The 21,983-nt window shown below is 32.7% G+C and overlaps 1 protein-coding gene across 1 annotated transcript in view; it reads left to right on the top strand.

Moving 5' to 3' along the window:
• Positions 1-214: 214 nt before the first annotated feature.
• LOC149910948 (protein disulfide-isomerase A5) overlaps positions 215-21,983 on the top strand; it is a 32,273-nt gene continuing 10,504 nt past the window's right edge. Inside the window, exons 1-5 of the mRNA XM_090101411.1 lie at positions 215-648; positions 3,229-3,672; positions 4,555-4,683; positions 4,852-4,952; positions 5,103-5,248. Of these exons, the coding sequence (XP_089957537.1) occupies positions 619-648; positions 3,229-3,672; positions 4,555-4,683; positions 4,852-4,952; positions 5,103-5,248 (850 nt within the window). The 5' untranslated portion in view covers positions 215-618. The remainder of the gene's footprint in view (positions 649-3,228; positions 3,673-4,554; positions 4,684-4,851; positions 4,953-5,102; positions 5,249-21,983) is intronic.

Here is a 21,983-nt window from a genome sequence, read left to right as displayed (position 1 = left end):
AATATGTTAAAATTATAAGATATTCTAAGGTTCAGCTAATATAATTAATATAATATAGAGTCGGGCATAGGTCAGACAGTAGTGGGTTCGTTTCATCTTAAACAGAATTGTAGTGGAATTGTACAACATCATAAAATAGAAAAATGATTGTTTCCATGTCATTATTTATCTGTTCACAATTCACATTGACTTATTGTTTTGACGTATAGGATATTGACAAATCACACCTCAAAAGTCCAGTCTTGAAATCTTGAATATAATTAAAAATTTGACTTGTTATGTATTTAAATTATTATATTTTTCAATTTCGAGAAAAACAAAATAAATCATTGCATAATTCTTTGTATATTTAGGAACATGAAGATGGCAGGTGTGGTGACGAAGCACAGTAGTTATTAATTTATGAAAACGTATAACTTTAAACGATTGAATCTTGCCGCTCTTGACTCTAGACAGGCACAGCTTGCGACTGAGAGGAGAGGTTTTAGGGCAGATAACGGGTGGAAGTCGAAACGTTGACTTGTATTGTGCAAATGTAAAACTCTATCAAGGTGTTATTAATATAAATAAGAGATTCTACTCTTATTTCGCGAAGACATTTAGTTATTAAGCTTCAAAATGCGTGTTATATCCTTTCTGTGTTTTACGGTAAGTTATTTATCATTTTTTTAACCATCATAGGTTATTGATTTTCGCTATTTATAAATATGTAGGCGACTGCCGGAGTGCCGGATAGACAAGCCATGCCGGCCGCACAACAATGTTATTTGTTGTATTCTTGTTAAGTTATAGCTATTATTTGTAAATAAATATATAATGCAAACACTTTTTGATATTATTTAGAAATACCAACTTTCTAACATAAACAAAAAGACGAAATATCGAGTAACATTCTGGAAGAATGAAGTCATTTGTATACTATAACCTTAAGCATATACTTATGATGTTTTGAGGTCTATGAAATAAAAAATAATTTTTAATGCAATTAAAATATAGAAAAAAACTTACACTACACACTACCACAGTTGATACCTAATTAGATGCAGATAATAGTATAAGTATATCTTCTTTATTTTGTAGCGATGCCTAAGTATGTTTAATTTTTTAAATTTGTTAAATTTTAGTGTATCTAGTTGAAAGTATGTATCAATTAAGTGAACTTTCTACTCATAATAATTGTAGAATTACTTATTAGATTTTTACTTCACTTTCCTAAATACAGACCTGTAATTATTAAAATATATAGTGTAAACTTTAAATTACAATATGCTAAGGAACCAAGCCAAATGGAAATAAAATATTCATCGCTTTTCCTATCAGTAGATTGACTAAACGGAGAAGAGTTTCGGACCTCAGCTGTTTCGGAGAGCCAATGTGTATGCGAAGCACTATACAATACAATAGATTATAATGAACATTAATTTTAATTTGAAAATTTGATCATTTAGGCTTTTTTGCATTTTGGTATGGTATCACTAAAGCGAGACAGCTGCTATAGGCAGGCCAAATGTACCTGTGCTTAGGGAAAAAATCTATTTTATACGTTTACCATCCTAGTATTCTTTGTAATAAATAATGCCTGTATCACTGTAAAGAGTTTATATATGGAATTTGCACATGTCTACCACAGTAGACAGAACAAACAGTAAAGCAACTATGCCTTTGACTCAATAGGGCTGTTACTTTTTTATTTTTACTTTGTTAAACATTTGATTTAAAGAAATTGATGTAATTAAAAAAAAAACTCAGCTTTATTGAGATTTAACTATTTTAACATTTTTTTTCAGTTTTTATTAACTTGCAATGTATCTATGTTCGGTTTGCATGTGTGACGTCATTCTAAATCCAACATGGCGGCATATCCAAGATGGCGGACACATTAGGTATTTATTGTAGTGTCAAATAAAAGGGATTGCTAAAATTATGCCATGTATTGAACCAAACTAGCGGATTATGTCTCTTAAATAAAAGTTTATTTTTAAAAAGGTTTTTTTTACTTATATATAAACTTTATAAGTATGTCATTTCCGCGATAAATTCCAAATAATTACTATATCTTGGAAAGCTGGTACTTACAGTAAGTAATACCTTAAGGTGTCCAAAATTTACTAAAAGCCGTCGAGAAAAAGCGGTGGGAGAGAGAGGCAAAGTTTTTTGTTGTGACAAAAACTATTAATTATAATTCATACTTAAGCAACTTCTCAACTAATCAGGTAATTAGTTTAGAAGTTGCTTAAATTTTCAATTTCCTCTTTCGTAATTTTAACATTTTTATCGCACAATATTTTAGGAGATAGAAGGGTGATCCATATAACTTGTTATTAGTAAATCTGACAACACCGCTGCGTCCGCGCATGTTTGGGTGCGTGAGCCGTTTCGAACGTTTTGTATGTACTATCCATACTGTTTATTCTGTCTACTGTGGTTCTACATTAAAGGGAGTTTATCGTTAGAAAGGATAAGAGCTAAAATTGTTTCTTTGCTAAGCTGTTATATGCCTCAATGAATGATTTGTGGATATGAAATGGAAATCTTCTTCTTCTTCTTGGAAAAAGGGTTTCCGGCTTTTGTTTCATAAACTAGCAACCCTTTTAGAAAATTAAACACGACATTATTTGTTGTACATTCACTTATTATTCGACCAAGCCAACTAGACGCTCGGGTGGAATGCGGCCTCCCCGCCCGCTTACCGCCTCAGGTACCGCGTTCGCCTTAGTACGGTTCGCAGCATCGACGCATTCGTACGTTTCGCATCGCTAGTTATTTCTGTACTTTTTATTATTAATCGTTAAAGCTTGTTGTTGACTGTTAAGTTTTTCGTTGTTATTTGTTTAAGTTTTTACTGTGTTGTTATTCATAGACAGCCCTCGAAATGGGGAAAAATAAGACTATTCATAGCGGAGAGCGAACAGTGATATTATTAATTTTTTTTTGCTATCTGTACCCGAGACATGGGCGGGTGACGTCACAGTTGAAAAGGGTCTAGTTGGCTTGGTCACGTAGTACAAAGTTACATTTATTGATTTTCATTGACTTGTCTACAATTTTGTTCGCATTACTATTTACTTACCTTTTACTGCGTTAAGCTACGAAAATAAGTTTTTGACAAAAAAAAATAAATACGAAAATAAGTTTTTGAAAAAAAAAAAAGATTTGGGTGGCGAACACAAACTTTTATTCATATAGGAATATTTTTTTTATTACATTACATATTCATTTTCTTTGCAGCTACTTTTGCTCTTCCTATGTATAGAAGACAGTGAAGAAGTCAAAAAACAGACATCGTCCGTGACACAAGTGGATGACTTCAAAGAATTTAAAAAGTTAATGAGATCAAAAACAAATGTATTAGTACTGTACGTAAATAATCATAAGAATGCCAAAACCATACTCGCTACTTTTAGCGAGGCAGCTAACAAATTGAAAGGTAGAGCTACATTGGTGTTGATTGATTGTGTTGGGAGTGAAGGCAAAAAGCTCTGTAAGAAGCTTAAAATCGACAATGCCGCAGCATATTATATAAAACATTATAAGGATGGTGAATTACATAAAGACTATGAGAGATCGGAGACTGTAAACTCGATTGTTAGTTTCCTATTGGATCCAACGGGTGATGCGCCGTGGGAGGAAGACCCTACTGCAACTGATGTGTACCACCTTGCCAATTCTGCGGTAGGTCCCTCTTTATATAAAGAGACCATATTATGACAAAGTGAGAAATGTAGGAGAATGCTTTTGTTTTACTTATAGACTACAGGCCCATGTTGAAAAAATTATGGGTCATTTGACCCACCACCTGACCTATCTAGAATGATATAAGAGCATAAAATAATAAGATTCAGCACTATGACGTCACTCATAAGCTGTCCACCTGAGTGCAGATGAGAATTCGAAAGTTCAGGTAGAGATTTTCTCCCCTTGTCTCCATGATTTTTGTACGGCGTTGCGGAATAATGGCTTAAAAGCAGTATAGAAATAGTATGACACAGATGCCGTACAAAAATTGTGGTCCACAAAGTCGAAATTTATTTTTATTTTTCGACAGTTGCCGGGGTAAATTTGGTCATTTGATTTTGTACGGCATCTGTGTCATACTATTTCTATACTACTTTTAATCAATTATTCCGCAACGCCGTACAAAAATCATGGTGACAAGGGGAGAAAATCTCTACCTGAACCTTCGAATTCTCATCTGCACTCAGGTGGACAGCTTACAAGTGACGTCATAGTGCTGAATCTTATTATTTTATTCTCTTATATCGTTCTAGATAGGTCACCTGGTGGGTCAAATGACCCATAATTTTTTCAACACGGGCCTGTAGTCTATTATGTTTATGTGGTTATGTCTGATTTGAGAAATTATGTTAAGTCACAAAAAATGAGTGAGTTGTAGTATTTTTTGTAATATACATATATGTACATTACAATATACCTACTTTGGTTTCTTGCGGATATATACGAGAGCTTTGTAATAAATTGCTTTTGTTATACGTATTCAGAATTGAGTTTCCCGAATTTTTTATATACATGTTAATAGGGATTTTATTTGGGTAGGCAATAACAAACTTCTTGAAGAAGGCATCGGCGACGCAAACGAAGGCAACGATCATGTTCTACGCGCCGTGGTGTGGCTACTGCAAAGTATTGAAACCCGAATATGCAAAGGCTGCGAACGATTTGAAGGTGAGTTACTATTTTGTATATGGAATGGTGTGGTTTTAGACATTAAACAACATTGAAATGAATGTAAAAATGGCTTTTTTAAATTTTTTGTTTAATTTTTGGTTTTGGTTATCTTATTCATTGCTTTATAATATCGTAACAAATAAATTTAAATATAAATTTTCTTAGGGTGAAGCAATGTTGGCCGCTATTGATGTGTCGAAGCCGGACAATGCAAAAATTCGCGTCGAATTCAACATCACAGGCTTTCCAACAATATTCTTTTATGAGTAAGTTCAATTATCTTCTTTTATTAAAATTTTTACTTTATTTTTTAGGTTATATGAAAAAGAATACCGTCCAAATTAAGCTAAGCTCTCGATCAAAAAATCTGACTAGATTTTTTATTTATTTTTTTTTATAATCTAATTCTTACACAGGAAGGGCCGTTTTCGCACAATCTACAACGGCGATAACAAAAGGGATGCGATCGTCAAGTTTGTGCGTGATCCGAACAGCATCAACGAGGTCCCGAAGGCCTCGCCGGCGTCGTGGTCTGAGGATACGCAGTTGCAGCATTTGACAGGTGAGGAAAATGTTCCATAGCGCAATTATTGTGTTTTTTATAGGTCGATTTGTATCTTTTATGGTTATATCAGGATGATAATGAAAGCGGAGTGGGAGATGGACGAGAAACTGAAGAAATATTTTTTGCAGTCTTCACATTAGGAGATATTTATTTACATAATAACAATTTTTATAAAATAAGATTTTTTTGTGTAATTAAGATTTTTTTGAAATCTTGTTATTTCGAAATTGTATTTCCAAGCCGTTTGAAATTGAAAAAAAAAACAGCAATGGGAAACCTTATGGAAAAGGAAAGGAATATAAGTAGGTACCAAAAAAATAAAACAAAATCGTAAAGTTGTAAGTAACAAAAAGAAACTTTTGTGTGAACACTTTTTCCCATATTTTTTGGTAAGTAACAGTTTTTGGTTTTTTATTTTTATCTTACTTACAATTTTTTTTATATTATTACGAAATTCCATAAAAATTATCTTTTTATGTCTAAAATACACAGGATATATTTTTTACTTAAATTGGAAAAGAAAAACACAAAAACTACTGCACGCATAATATTCACACTTTTTCAAAATTCAATTTAACGATATCTCGCCATATATTTGCTAAAGTTTGAAACTTTGCCGCAAACACCATTTGTAGATCTTTTAGTCACTTCTACTTTGCCAGTCAGTTTTTTCTGTAGGACGTTTTGCAGGAAATAGAGAAAAACGATGTAATAAACCTTTAACAACCTTTCCCACTTCCCGACATCCGATAGCCTGTAGGATTCATTTTCAGGTATCCGTACTTCCAAAGGAAAAACTGAACATTTATTATACATATTACGTTATTCATCGCTCCGTCTGGCCGTCAGTCAAGAGTCAAGACTTTTTTCTCAATAATCGCTCAAGATATGAAGCTTAAAATAATAAGACTTGAGTCTATCTTGTCTGAAAAATGTAACTTATAGGTGCTTATAGGTCAACGCGATCAAAAGATCTAATATGTATACGGAACCTAGGTATACGAGCGCCCTTGGACGATTGTTTTTGTTATGTCTTCTTCCTTTTAGAGTGGGTTTCTATTATAATATTTTTTTGTCACTGAAATCGAAATGTTGAATAATATTCGACACTCGCTAAAGTATGGTTATAAACGTTGACTAATTTTATTATAATTTTCTGGTGTTTGATTATTATTAGTATTTTAGTCTAAATATAATCTACATCTTTACGTAGGTATATTAATTTTTTAATATTGTTATATTAACAATATGTATGTGTCACCGTTAGTAAGATTATAATCTGTCGACAAAAATTATCTGTAACATTTTTTGCTAATTCCCGGAATATTTTTCATTAGATTATAATGCAAATACATCGAGCTTTGCTATTTATTCAATACCAAAAATTTCCCGTTCCCTAACGTCAGTTAGGTGATAGATCTGTCGACCCCGCTGAGAGGCGTCTATTGTGTTTAGTCTATAATTAATCTATACAAATTGTCCGTATTTAAGCAAAAAGGAACCACCCAGCAAAAACGCACTTCTGAGATATCAAAGGATTTACAAAAACATTTGCAGCTCTGTTAGATGAAGTAAAATTAAAATTTATTTTATTTAAATTCATTGATAAATTACTTATTTAAGTATGTGTATATAAATTTGCACTGAATATTCTTAAACTTTCTAGATAATTAAGAAAATGTGCATGTGGTTCCTTTTAACATTTATCAATTGATAGGTTTTCTCTTATACAAAAAGGAACCACATCCCAGGGATTTAATGATATAAATGAAACTATGTATTTATAATATCGTAATTAAAGCTTTAATTAATAAAATATATAAAATAATACTTATATAGGACGTTTATTCGACGTTATCATCAAATTGGATTTCGAAATCCACCGTGTCTAGTCCATCTATGTGGTCTTCTATTGCATCATCACTAATGAGACCCTTATAAAAACTGTGCATCTTGTGGAATGAGATGTAATATGGACTGAATATCGCTAGAAGGTGAAGAAAGCTTCTCCAGAAGCAGCGACGTATAAGGTTCTTCGTTATCTTCTGTAATAAAAAGAAAAAAGCTTTCAATCAAAACAATAAAGCCGCGTGGCTTTTATACGTAGGTAGGTATATGGCGACAGCAAAATATTATTAGTTCTTATAAAGCCGTGTCTATGAATATGTTGTATGTACATGCGCCATGTACAAAAAACTGGCTAAGTACGAGTCGGACTCGCGCAACGAAGAGTTCCGTACCATTATCTATAAAAACGGCAAAAAAATCACGGCTTATTGTATGGGAGCTCCTTAAATATTTATTAAGCTATTGCATTTGCTATTGCTTTTTTTAGTATTTGTTGTTACAGCGGCATCAGAAATACATAATATGAAATTTCGACTGTCTAACTGTCACGGTTCATGAGACAGAGGGATAGACACTAGACAGACGGACAGCGGAGTCTTAATAATAGGGTCTCGTTTTACCCTTTGGGTACGAAACCCTAAAAATCATACGCAACAGAGGCAACCCTAGCAAAAAATTAAATAAACTTGTTAAAATTTTGAATTTCGCAGGCTAGGGCCTTGTTCCGGTCAAAACAGTAGCCGCGCGAGTTTTAAAATCAAACAAATAATAATTATATGCGCTGAATGATGTGGCTGAATGTACTGTACTGAATCTGAATCTAAACGTATTTTACCAAAATAGTAGGTAGGTACCTAGATCATCGACAGTTATTTTTAAAACAGGGTTTAGACTTTAGTAGTTTCATCTCACAATGACAGATGAATCGTAACAAAATGACTCTTAATTCGACTCGCCGCGCCTCCGTGAACAACGACATTGTCGTTAAAAAATACGTAAATCCACAGAGGATTCCTCTTGTACTTACTTAATGAACTATCTTCTTAAAATCACACCACAATCGGGAATGAATCAAAAGTGGATAAAGCGTACCTGCATCTCAGATTCAATAAGTACTTAAATGCATTAAATAACTACTTACCCGTTGTATCTTCATTATTATCTTCGGTGTTCGTCTCCAATGCTTTTCTTACCCATTGCTTGCTTATTTATTTATTACTAAACATTTTCACATTTAATTTTAAAGGTAATTAACAAAAACAATAGAACTTACTTCGCGGAGGAAAAAAACACCGTCACGTATTCGAACTACTTCGCTGAATGTCACCTATATTGACAGATGTTCGACGTTTTACTTAAAAAATTGGAGTTTTGCACTTTGAGCTATTTAAGTAATGAAATACGTTGTTTAAAGATGAGAAGCATTGTACAAGTCAAGGCATTTGGTTCCATATAGCGATGATGGGTTTCACAATGTTTTACAATATTTATTTATGCATAATAGAACCGAATGCTTGTGGTTTTATTTTGCAATAAAAAATTACAATCAAATTGTGTATTTATTTTACGCATAACCATACCACAGAAACCTGGTTCCATTTTGTGTATTAAAAATAATTGTTATTAATAGAAATATGTGTAATGTATAATGGTACCAAGTAGGTGTGGATCTGTTTTGTATAAAATGACATGATAGTAATATCGTTTATTTGTTTGAACAAAGCAGTCCCGTGGTGCTGTGGTTCGGTTTTGCTTAATATGGTATTATTCGTTGTTGCTGGTGGTTCCTTTCTGCTTTTAGTATACCTTGTTTCCAACGTAAAAATCATGTGGTTCTTGTTTGTATAAGAATTTAGACCACTTTTGAATGAGTATTCTTCAATAAAAGTAAAAAACGAAATTTGTCGAGTGGTTCCATTTTGCATAAATACGGACAATTATACTACCTAATACCTAAACAGGTGAAGCCGTGGGTGGACACAATTTTCAAATAAACTAAACCTAACCATTATACTCAGCCATTATATCGAATGCCCTTTTCACAATTTAAAGTAACAAGTTACTGTTTTTCGTAGTCTTCTTGATGCATGGAATTTTTTTTAGATAAAGTAACACAGGGTGCCTTCTAATTTTTTGGTTAGCATTTAAAACCAATAATTATATAAAATTTGTTTGTGTGATCGCGTCGTGAGCCCGTGTGCCCGGCTTAACGGTTTTCATCCATTATTCGTATTGTTCGAAAAATTTTATCAATTATTAGTAAAAGTCTGTAATGTGTGCATCGTTACTATATATAAACATAATATAATAAAATTAACTTCATACGTTGTAATGTTTCTACAAAGATATGAGTATGCCGAAGTAAAGCCCAGATTTATCTAAATAAAAGGAAATATTTTCAACCGACGCGATGCGTAACTTGTGACACATGTAAGCCCAGCTTAATGCCTGCAGTTAGTTCGCTGTCCGATGCAGTCGAGTAAAATCAGTGTTTATGTCTCATAAATTGAATTAAGTTGCAGCTTTGCTTCTTTTTCTTACTTGACAAGCTCAAGAAAACGTGCAATGAATAGCGTACATAACGTATGCTCATCTTAAACCTTGTAATGTAAATAAATTGACATAGCTTCATACAACCGTTCGAATCGATCGGTTTGTTTATGATTGCACATTGCACATAAATATGTCTCGATATTTACTCTTTAAAATATTTTTTTCTATAAAATACAATTTTACATAGCACTTCAATATTACCAAGTGTAAGTATAAAAAATTCAGGACGATTTTTATTTAGTCTCACTATAAAGCTCATAAAAGTTTTATTTCTTTTTATACTCTTTCGCTAATTCTACTGTAATAGACAACGGGGCACTCAATTTCGTGCAAACATTCGGACAATTTACGAGTATTTACCTTCATGTATGAAAAAAAAACACGAATTTCGAATGACGTCGTTCACTTGTGTTTACGTATTTGCACACCCCGGACACTCCATACAAAATGATCGTTTTGACAGTCACACTGTAGAGACTGCAAATGTGTGGGTTAACGCTTTATGGTTGGCAGATTTGTGACTAGCGTAAAAAAAAATTCGCGTTTTTCTGATGAAATACATCCGTAAACAGCACAATATCTAACCATTTTCTACAAAAAACGATATAATCACAAATCCAAAATAATAAAATTACTTTAAGTCAATTTGATTAATGTTGTCAATCTTCGTTGCGTATCGTCCTTGCAGAAAAATATGGCCCATTTTATGTCTGATCGCGCGGGGGTGAGGTAAGTTTAATTTTGGCGGGAGGCGGAGAGTGTCCGTTCTGTAGCGTTTAGCTACTATTATGTATTCTGTGGTATTTGTACGAATGTGAATGACGTGCACTTGAAACTTTGTCTCTGACAGCTGTCTCCAATAATGCGAATAACTTTATTGTTATCACAGATTGTTATATTATTATTGAAGTAAGCTAATTAATTGACAGCCTGGGCCTGATGTAACGTATGTTATGGGCGCTAGTGGGCGCTCTTCAAAATGGGCAGCGTTGGGCGAGTAGAGGCAAACTCGATAGTGTAGAGGGCTTTAATGATCGGCCGTCATTGTAGATGTTTATTAATTATTATTCGTCGCAATCGCAGCAAACATCGAAGATAATTTGTTGGGCCAACGTTGTTCATTGTGAAGAGGGCCCATAATATTTTGAACATTGCACGCGAATGCATATGCGAATTCAAATAGCTGCTGCCGACGTTCACCAATGCCAATGCGAATATTACTGTTGTGTTTGAAAAAAAAATAAGGCTTTTGTTGTATTTTCAGAGGAATTGTTAGTTGTAATGAGAATTAAAATTTATCTTCACTGTTATTAAAATGCAACAGGTCAAAGTAAAATGGTACTGAACCTAAAACTGCAATTTTTTTTTGTAGTCTGTAATACTGTTTGTCTGTGTTTTCTGTGTGTTTCATTACATCATGTCTTAATGCAACTACTGAGCGAATTCATATAAAACTTGCCACACACTTTTTTCAGGTTCCCTTAACTATTACTTGTTCGTTTTCCTGAGAATTTTTTTTTACAATAAATTCAAGGTTTTGTTATTCAGAAATTAAGTCACAATCCTATGTTTTAATTACTTTTGTACTACCTTGAATAAAGAAATGAGTAAATTATCATTGTTGAATATACTACTCTGTGATGTTGGTGAAAATTACTAAATATCGATCTCAATTTATTATTTATTTTAATAGTAAGCTATTCCTCACACATTGTTGTCCTTCCACACATAGGAAAATAACGTAGCGTCTATTCCTTTATATTTTGCAGAATTCCATAAGACTTGGTATGCTTTATATTGGGATTATGGGTGGTGGTGTGATTAATTTTCACTAAATAATTTAAGAACTTTGTTGTTTTAATATTATCACTTTATTTAACTTCAAATAGAGTACCGAAGGTATTCAACATTACACTTTTATTTATGACCGTGTTTGGCTACTTCTTTTCCTTACTACTAAGAAACTATAATATAAATCTTCACAAGTTGTGAACATGTGTTACTCAAATGACGTGGTACTTACAGGGCTTATAATTAGTTTACCAAATGTTTACGATAAGAAAAAGGTCGTTGTAATAAATAATACTTGAAAATGTCGAAATAAATTATAGCTTTAAAAAAAGGAGAAACTTTTGTTTATAAACTCAATATTTCAACACTTTGAGATTCTCGGAAGTCTTATCTTCTTATATATAAAAATGAATCGCAAAATGTGTACCAACACATTTTGCGCATAACTCGAGAACGGCTGAACCGATTTCGATAATTCTTTTTTATTATATTCCTTGAAGTACGAGGATGGTTCTTATGTAGAGAAAACGTAAACATGTACCACGGGCGAAGCCGGGGCGGACCGCTAGTATCCTATAAATACTTCGCAATCAATACTCAGCATGAACCCCTTGTTCTCACAAGTCAAAGGGAGTAAAATTCAAAATATGAAAATAGTCTAAATAGTAACTTAATGGCCCTTATGTAGTTCTGGTTCGATTTTAAATTTTAATAGAAATAAAAATCTTGATTTTAGTAGTAGAATTAATTTAGACGATAAATAGGAATCGAGATAATGTGATCTGGACCGCAGTGGACGTGAAATGAAATTCTCGAGAGCTGAATTAGAACTGTACTATTATTATGATTAGACATTCTGAAATCCTTACGGGCTTCAGCTTATTCAGAAACTTCAATTCCGATTGTCATATTCGCGAAGCATTCTTACAATATTTTGCAATGCGAATGCCAATGTCCAACAATGTGCGAATTTTCTCGGATGCCTCTGCGAATATGCTTTACATTACTCCTGGGTAGACGTATTTTAAAATATCTTCTTTTGAAATTTGTGTTATGCCATTCAATATTATTTGCAGATTTCAATTTATATAACCAGTCTTCACAGACTATTTTGCTACCCACTGTGATATTGGCATTCTATTTCTGTACTAATCTTATTACAAATTCTATTAGAAAATTGGCGATGAAATTTATTTTAAACGTATTTGCCTTTAATAATTAATTAGGCTGGCGAAGCGAGCTTTATACTATTCCACAATCTAAAAAATTTATGGTACACTTTGTTGAGATTATTGCACTTATAGGTTTGGGTTTTGACATGGCATTTTTTATCATGTCTAGATGTCTTATAAATCACAAAAAAAAATTTGAAGTTTTATAATTTATGTAGAAAGCTTGTCGAGCACTTTTAAGTACCATGGGAAAGCTTCAGCTTCCATAAAGTGGAAGGCATTGCTGTATGTCGTGTCGATACTCGATATACATAATATTCATTATTACTTACAGACGTAGAAAATCTTTTTTCCCATTTGCATCGCGTAGCAAAAGAAATATTGAATAAAAAGTAAAACTAATTTCTATAATATGAAATACATTTGGTTTCTGTACGCTGCTTTTCATGAACCGGGTAATATGCACAAGGATCCTTCGTCACTAATTTATTTCGGGTTGATATTTTGTACAATGGCTTCCTAGCTATAGAGTTTTTTAACTATCGATTCTTCTCGGTAAAAGTGACTTTCAAAAGAAAAGTTTAAAAAAACGTTTACATGAAAAAAAAAATGAGTTCGAGCTCAATTTGAGTTTGAAAAGTGTATCATAAAACATGGTGATCGACAGTTGTTATTGCATTTGTGGGTAACCTAGGAAATACGTGAAATAATTTGTTGAATCTACTTCCGATTGGCCCTTATTATATCCGATCGTTATGAAATTTGGCAAATTAATAAATTTAGCGCCTAAACTAAACTAACCATTTTTTATACAATATGTCTACTTATTTTAAAAAATCTTACAATGGACCCCAAATGCTACGTTGTTTTTTTTCAAAAATTTAAAGTTTAACTCTGGCGACTTTTTAAACTTAACTATTCAGCAATTTGACTTTGAAATTGCAATCGTTATCGTGTGAATATCAAATGCAAGCAACAAGTAAGGCTTGGCTTGGCTATACTATGTTAAATGTTAACTTCAAGATGGCTGAAAACACAAAAGTCGGGGGTTTTTAAACTCAAGTAACATTTCGTTATAAATTTCTTCAATATAATTAGTTAAAATCCTTCATTTTTAAGTACTTGGAAGGTAATTGCAAAATCCACCAAAACAGTTGAAACTTTTGGTCACCATGCCAATGATAATGAAAACGCCCACACGATAAACTTTTTCAAGTTACCAACTCGGAAAGAATTGTTCATGAAATCTATTGCTTCGGGTAAATTGCGTAAAAACTCTTTTTGAAATGTTACGTAATTATTCTTTTGCTTTATTTTGCATTTGAAATATCATATCATTATTGAAATATGTCAAGAATTAAGAAATATCAAGAGATTTCGTAATGTTTTTAAAGCGTTTATGGAATAGCTTGGTTCAAAAAGGTATAGCAAGTTACATTAACATATTTGACTCCTTTATTGATATTATATGTGAATTAGTGTAATACTGTAATTAAGTATTTCGATTACGTGTTAGAGATGGATGTTGGGTGCATTATTATATCAAGTAATTCGCCCACACGGCAATATCTATTATATTTAATATCTATTAAGTGTAGGTTGCATTTGCAAGTACATAAAATATCAAGGGTTGGAACATCCTACGCAGTAAAATCTGGAAAGCGTGGGTAGCAGCTATCATTGATTTTCCCCAGCTCCCTGGATGACCTAGATACAGCTAGGCTACCTGGAATCCTTCGACGCAGTTGTATTACTGCGCATGTCAATGAAAAGGATGCAACATACTTGCATCGAGCAAATAGTCGATGCTGCTCTGATTATGCCCCATCTTGTATCCCGTATTGATTTGATGCTGCGATACCGAGAATGGAGCCTAGGCAAGCCTTTGTTGGCTTGTTTGATATATATTTTATTCAGATATAACTTTTGATTGAATTATGAATATGAAATGGAAAATGCGGTTTCATAAAAACTCTGATACATTGAGGATGAATATATTTTTCTGGGGATTATAATACTGATGGATTATGAAATAACTTTACATATTAGATATGTATATTTTAAGGGGAATAATAGTAGAAATAAGGAAATGGACATTTTTAGGGGAATATTAAAAATAATAGGGTTTACTTTACTAACTACTTACAACTAAAATAATATTAACATTCTTTCGTTTATTACAATATAGTCACCTACCCCTCTGGTGTTTGGTTGATCTCAAAAGTTCGCTGACTCGTTAAATCGAGTTATAGCCGAGCTCAGCTTGACCTGTTGCTGAATGCAACAGGTCGTACTAACGTTTTACTGTAGAAAAGATACTCGATTGGAGTTGGAAAACTTTTCTTTATTTGTGAGACTTATTTTACATTTGAACAACTGCGATATGGTATTCATAATGCCTTTATGGTATCTAATATATTGGAAATACAATGGAATATAGTATTTATTGATATCATGACGGATTAGGGCTTCGATTTTTTTTAACTGCATATTTGTAGGCAATTGGTAGGTATGAGGATTGAATGTATGTCAAAGCATTTTTCAAACACAACAAGTCAATTTCAAACGTATCTCATTTTTAACGCCCGACGAACAAACAAAAGTGTAATATGTTTGAGGTTAATTTCTGTTTGTCTTTGTGTGTTATGCTTGTAGTATCGTAGCTATTAAAATGATAAACCGATTTCGATGCAGTTTTCTTTATTTCAAATCCAGTTTCCTTGCTTCTTAGATATGTTCCATGAAAATTTGTCCATCATGGCGGCCACCCCACAACGTCGGATTGAATATTTTTTTCACAATTAAGTACCTAAATATCAAATGAAATAGTAAAATACAATACCTACACGTCGTGCAGATTTAATTTTGTCCATCTTAAAATACTTACCATCACGAAATAGTGACGGGGTATTAAAATTTTAATTTAATTAACTGGATAGGTTTTATCAAAATCAATTAAACAGATCAATGTACCAAATTGTAGCAGTATGTTATATGTATAGACCGGGAGATACTGACACAAAATTTCGAGTCATTTGTAACAGGATGGCGGTTCTACAGGGGTCTTAGTACGCAATGACAAAAAGAAAAATGATGGTGTGAACGCTGGTACCGGTGGGTTAGTCGCGTGGGCGTTAGTCGAACTCGTCGGAAAAATAGCGAAAGTCAAACGATTTGTAACACAAAAATTTTAGAATTTACCGATAGCCCATAAAAAAGAAGTAGGCGGTAGTGTCATGCCATACTTTTCCGGTATGACTTACAGCCCGCCATACCGACGCGAATGTGTTGATTTAAAAAAAACAATTATTCAACCATTTGTACCAAGCTAACTTTTGCACAGGTAACCATCGTCGTGCAGCCATTTACGAAAATCGCCATGCCATACTTTTCGGACGATTCCAAATAGTCGCCATACCGCCGAAAATCTGCAAAATTTTTTTATTTCGCCTATCTTTTTGTACCAGTATTGCATTTGGCTTTTTGGAGAGTATTTGATAAAATGTGACCATTATTATATTTGCCATACTTCTAGTAGGGGGAAAAAGTGCTGTCATACTTGAAAAATAAATTTATTATTAATTTATATAAGTGAAGATTTCCAACACCTAGATCTTTGAAATTTTGTATTTATATTCGTTGATCCTCAAACTTACAGGAAAAATAAGTGCCATACTGTTACAAATCGTTTGACTTTCGCTATTTTCCGACGAGTTCGACTAACGCCCACGCGACTAAGCCCGGCGGCTTAGTCGCGTGGGCGTTAGCACCAGTTGGTACCAGCGTTCACACCATCATTTTTCTTTTTGTCATTGCGTACTAAGAACCCTGTAGAACCGCCATCCTGTTACAAATGACTCGAAATTTTGTGTCAGTATCTCCCGGTCTAGTAGGCGTGTCCTATTAACGTAACTTGGGAATATTCCAATTTTTATATCACATCATACAATATGAATAAATAATTGGCAATTTAACTTATGAAAAGTACGTCGTTATATCGGAAAAAGTGTTGGCGATGTTATCCTTTCGTATAAATATAAACTTGTAACAATGATTCCATTCAACAATGACAGACTTTTCTGTACTTAACAAATGTTAAATTGGCAATTATTTATCCATAGTATACATTATTTATGTAGTATAAAACTGTGTAGGTAATTTAAATTAAAATAGGTGTCCAACGTTCGGATGAAATTATCCGATTTTCATCAAACACACCTATAAACCTACGCCATCAGACTGTTTTTCAAATAAAATAACAGCATCGAAATCGGACTATCCGTTTGAGAGTTACGATGCCAAAAACATCACACATAAGGACAGTCAGAAATCAACGTCAAACTTATAACACCCTTTGTTAATCGGGGGCTAAAATGAGCACTTCGTAAACCGACTTCTGGTTTTTAAAAAATGCTTTAACAAACATACATACCTAACACCTATAATTTTATTGATACCCAAACCTCCTGCAAAAAAATTGATTTTGTAATCAAGTATGATATTAATCATATATTCAATTACATTTCCAACACATTATGTACCATAAATACACGACTTTACTTCCATACTATGACGGATTCCATTATGAAGTTGGTTCGAATGTATAATGAACTGAAAACTCATTGGTTAACAAAGAAAAGTTTACTAGAGAACAAACATTGGTAACTACCACTTGTTGCGTTCAGCAACAGGTCAAACTGAGCTCGGATATAACTCGATTTAACGAGTGAACGAACTTTTTAGATTAACCCAAAACAGAGGTGTGGTTGACTAAATCGTGATAAACGCAACAATATTCATATTATATTTTAGTTATTGGTAGTAAGTTAATCTCGGTAAAAAATAAGAATTCCATGATATATATGTAACTATATACTATTCTACTAAAAAGTCCATGTTCAAATTTTACCACGGAATTCTTATAAAAGCTAATCAAATCTTATAAGAACCGCATATTTTTGCAAATCATATTCGTACAGAAACTAATTATGCATGAATATATAAATAAAATATATTTCCATTTCTCCTAGAAAAGCGCATTTTCAATTTTAATCATGGAATTCTTATGAAATCTAATCAAACCTTATGAAAGCATCTTTTATTAACTCTTATTCATAATTCAATCATAAGTTTTCATATCTAAATAAAATATATTTCCAATTCTCCTAGAAAAGCGCATTTTCATATTTCATCAGAGAATTCTTATAAAATCTAATCAAATTTTATGAAAACCGCAAATTCTATCAAGATATATTCATAAAGAATTTAATCATGCTTGCACATCTAAATAACGTAGACATCCAATTCTCCTAGAAAAGTGCACTTTAAAATTTAATCATGGCACTCTTAAGAAATCTAATCAAACCTTATGAAAGCTGCATATTTTCAACTTATATTCATAATTCAATCAAGAATTTTCTTATCGTAATAAAATATATATATTATATATCCAATAAGGTAACAAAGGCTTGCACCTTCCATTTTGTCGGTAATGCAGTTCAAATCAATACGTTAAAACAAGATGGGGTCGAGTAATAAGCGAGGTTCTATTGGCTTATTGCAAACACGTTGCATCCCTTTCCTGACATGCGTAGTGAGATTATTTAATTTAACAAATTTATTTTATCGACCAAGGATGCTTTTAACTGCACGTTGCACACCTACATATATTACGGTTTTGTTATATGAAATTTAGATTAAGAATATTAAATTTTAAATTGAAATAGTACAGAATACTGTTTCGTTATTGAATCGAATTCATTGTTATAAGTCTATATTATACGACAGTGGTTAACTTCGCCACCACATTTTCAAATGTAACGACGCAATTTCTTGTATTTTATATGATGTATTTTTTTATTTTTATTCAGCCTTGGCTGTCCCACTGCTGGGCAAAGACCTCTTTTCCCTCCGGCCACGTCTTCCTATTGCGAGAAATTTTAGTCTATTCCTTGCAATGAGAGTCCAGTTGGTCTCGCAATCTGATTTTAGGCCTGCTACGCAGCCTTTTTCCATTGTCGGGGATTCACATAGTGGTAATTTTTGCCCACAACTCTTCGGACATTCGGCAATTATGATAAATGGCAATCCATCCCTTTAAAAATAACAAAAAGTGCAAAAAAATCGCAGTAGGGTGAAACCCATTAGAAATGGAGGAAAATATGTTAAAAATGTAAGGAAAAATAAATTACTTTTTTCATTTTTTCATTTCATCAATTATGTTTTTTCATTACTGCTATAAGCATAACGCCAGCAAGTACATTCAACCTTGTGCGTGGCAGAAGCAGCAGGAGAGCCGACTAAAAAAATGTTTTAATTTTACCAGTGTCGAAAAATAACCTATCCGCGAGTGAGTGTACTGTGTAGTGATTATAAACCTTACGCGGCAAACGGTAGTGTAATTAAGACATTTGGTACTAAGTTAATAACTATAGATCTTAGTTTACGGCGACCGTATAAATGGTCATTAATTATTATCGCCGAGGTAACAACCTATGTTTTGGTTTATAAAGTGCAGATTTTTTCGCTCGCACTTATGACGGACGCATCGGATACTCATGTAGGTTATTTTTCTAAGAATCTATCTAAGATTGAACGCAAGTATAGTACGTATGATAGGGAGTTATTAGCAATTTACTTGGCTATTCGTCATTTTCGGAATATGGTCGAAGGACGACAGTTAACGGTGTATACGGATCACAAACCGTTAATTTACGCGTTTTCTAAAGTAAATAGCGAGAAAGAGTTACCCAGACGTACACGACACTTGATATTCATTAGCGAGTTCACAACGGATTTGAGACACGTTAGCGGGCAAGATAATGTCGTTGCAGATTCGTTATCACGAGTCGCAACAATAAGTTGTCCCACTGTAATAGATTACGCAGAACTTGCTAAGGAACAACAACAAGATTCTTATATGTTACAATTATCTATAGTCCTTTTCATTTAGGATGATTCCTGTGACACTTCATCGTGTTCTGAATTACGTATTTTATGTTTAAAAAGTCAAAATAATTTTAGTGCATAATATTTTTATTTTATGGCGGCATTATTACCAAAAATATAAAAATGGAACATCTTAAGCTTATAAATCAAAAACAGTATTGTTTAGTTTAATATAATGAAAAATAAAATAAAATAACACAAAAATATAATACCTACGCAATTCGTGTACATGAAATGGATCGTTGAAAAATCATAGAGTTGGAAAATCATATAATCGGCGCCCATCTTGTGATCGTTTGTCAATCGAGTCAATCGTCTGTACGAGTACGTCAGCCTTGTATACAAGTTGCATTTTTATATTGATACTTTACGTGGTATTCTGTTATTTTTACTAATTGTTATTGTTGACTTTTTGTTGCTGTTGTTTGCTAAGCTTCCTTAGTTAATTGTTGGCGAAATGCCGAAAAAACTAATTTTGGTACTTTATTCAAATCGATTTCATTTCCATATAGAATATTATCGATTATCGGAAACAATTGATACAATTTCAGTAACCGACATCTCTACACGTGTCAAAAATCGATGTGTCACAGAAATCATCTTAGGTGGAAAGGACTATAATTCGAAAGACGCTAATAATAGGTTAAAGAAAATAATGTTACTTGAAAGCGGTACATTTATTTATTGTAATTTAGATAATGATAAAATTAGACCCTATTTGACTGATAAATTTCGACGTATTGCTTTTGATAGTGTACATAATTATTTATGTCATCCCGGAATAAGGACTACACGCAAGTTGATTCAAAATCGTTTTTATTGGCCAAATATGAATCGTCACGTTGGCCAATGGGTTAAAACATGCATTGAATGTCAACGATCGAAGTTTAATCGACATATAGGTAAACCAGAATCTGATGGCAAATTGGGAAATCAAAATTTTGAGTGTGCAACCCTAGGGAAAATGGACTGAACGATCTTGATACTGCTTATTTTTTATTTTGTCCTCAACATCATTAGTCACATTACATAAGTGAACAATACTGTACTTAATAATGAGATATCCACTTAATATTATGTAGGTACATACTTACATGTATAATATACATATTACTAATTTTATCTATGTAATACATATTATTATTTACACATACCTATATTTGTATATTCATTATCATTATGCCATCTAAAAATATGGATGTAATGATAATGCAAATCAAAACTAGATAACTAATAATTTTTTATAAAATAAAATAAAAAATAAAATAAAACTATGTTTATTTTCGTAAGTATTAAAGATACACACATTATAAAAAATTGACTTGGACAGCTTGGACTTGACGAATAGCCGTATTGGAAACTCCTGTAATAAGTTTTCATAAAATTGTATTGTAATCAACAAACAATATTATAGTTACCGACTTATAATATTTTTTATTTTAAGCATCAAAACGGGTAAGTCCAATTTACCAATAAAATCTTCAAAATTGAAAATTGTGATGTGTTTGACCCTTCTTCATCGAATGTTTTTCTATACACATTATAAACAACACCTCTTGCTTGTGATCGCAGCGGCTTTTTCGACATTTTCGAAGATTTTTTAGACAAAATCCTAAAAATTATTCATCAATTGCAAAGAGAATTTGACAACCAATTTGATAGTTGTCAAATAAAATTGCCATATGAAAATCTTTTATTTCGTAAATATAAATATGCCATCAGATTCTGGTAGACCCACAGAACAGTAAAGTAGATAGAAGTGTGATGTGGGCGTGGCCCACGTGTCACTTGTAAGGTAAGATCACCTAACTTGCTCTCAGTTGTGCGCAGAAAAATATTCGAGTCGGTTGTCAGCTGTCAAACCTTTTTTCCATATTTATTCATTAATTAGGACGTGTTGTTCGGTATTAGAGTGCAAAAATTATAGCAGACGAAATAATATCAGCAATGGAGGCATTTCATACCATCGGTAAGTCTTATTTTTATTTATTTTAATTATATTTTATGTTATAACTTCGCTTGTCGTAATTTGTCAAAATTGTATACAAATATCTAGTCAAAATGAACCTTAATCCGTAAGAAATTAGTACTATTATAGATTGAACAGCAAACAAGACTTTCTGGAATATTATTGCAATAAACAAACGAATGTCGCTTTAGTGATGCTTGTGGCGCATATCGACAGTATCGATACTTTAGAAAAGACAAACATTATAAATATTAAATTTTATTTTATTTTTCCTTAGCTTTCATTTGTCCAATTTATTTATAGATTTCCCAAAGAGGCTAATTTAAAAGAGAAATGGATAAATGCAACGTGACGAGTTAACTGGATGCCGAACAGCAAGCGGTCTAACAAAGGCCACCGATACAGCAAACCTACGGCAGTTCCAAGATTTAAAATAATGCATATTTTCTGT

This window comes from Colias eurytheme, chromosome 1 (genome assembly GCF_061535395.1).
Source record: "Colias eurytheme isolate Ceu_HAF_F1 chromosome 1, ilColEury1 Martin Lab GWU primary, whole genome shotgun sequence".
Lineage (NCBI taxonomy): Eukaryota > Metazoa > Arthropoda > Insecta > Lepidoptera > Pieridae > Colias > Colias eurytheme.
The sequence above is the reverse complement of the archived record's forward strand: the minus strand, read 5'-3'. Positions and strand labels throughout refer to the sequence as shown.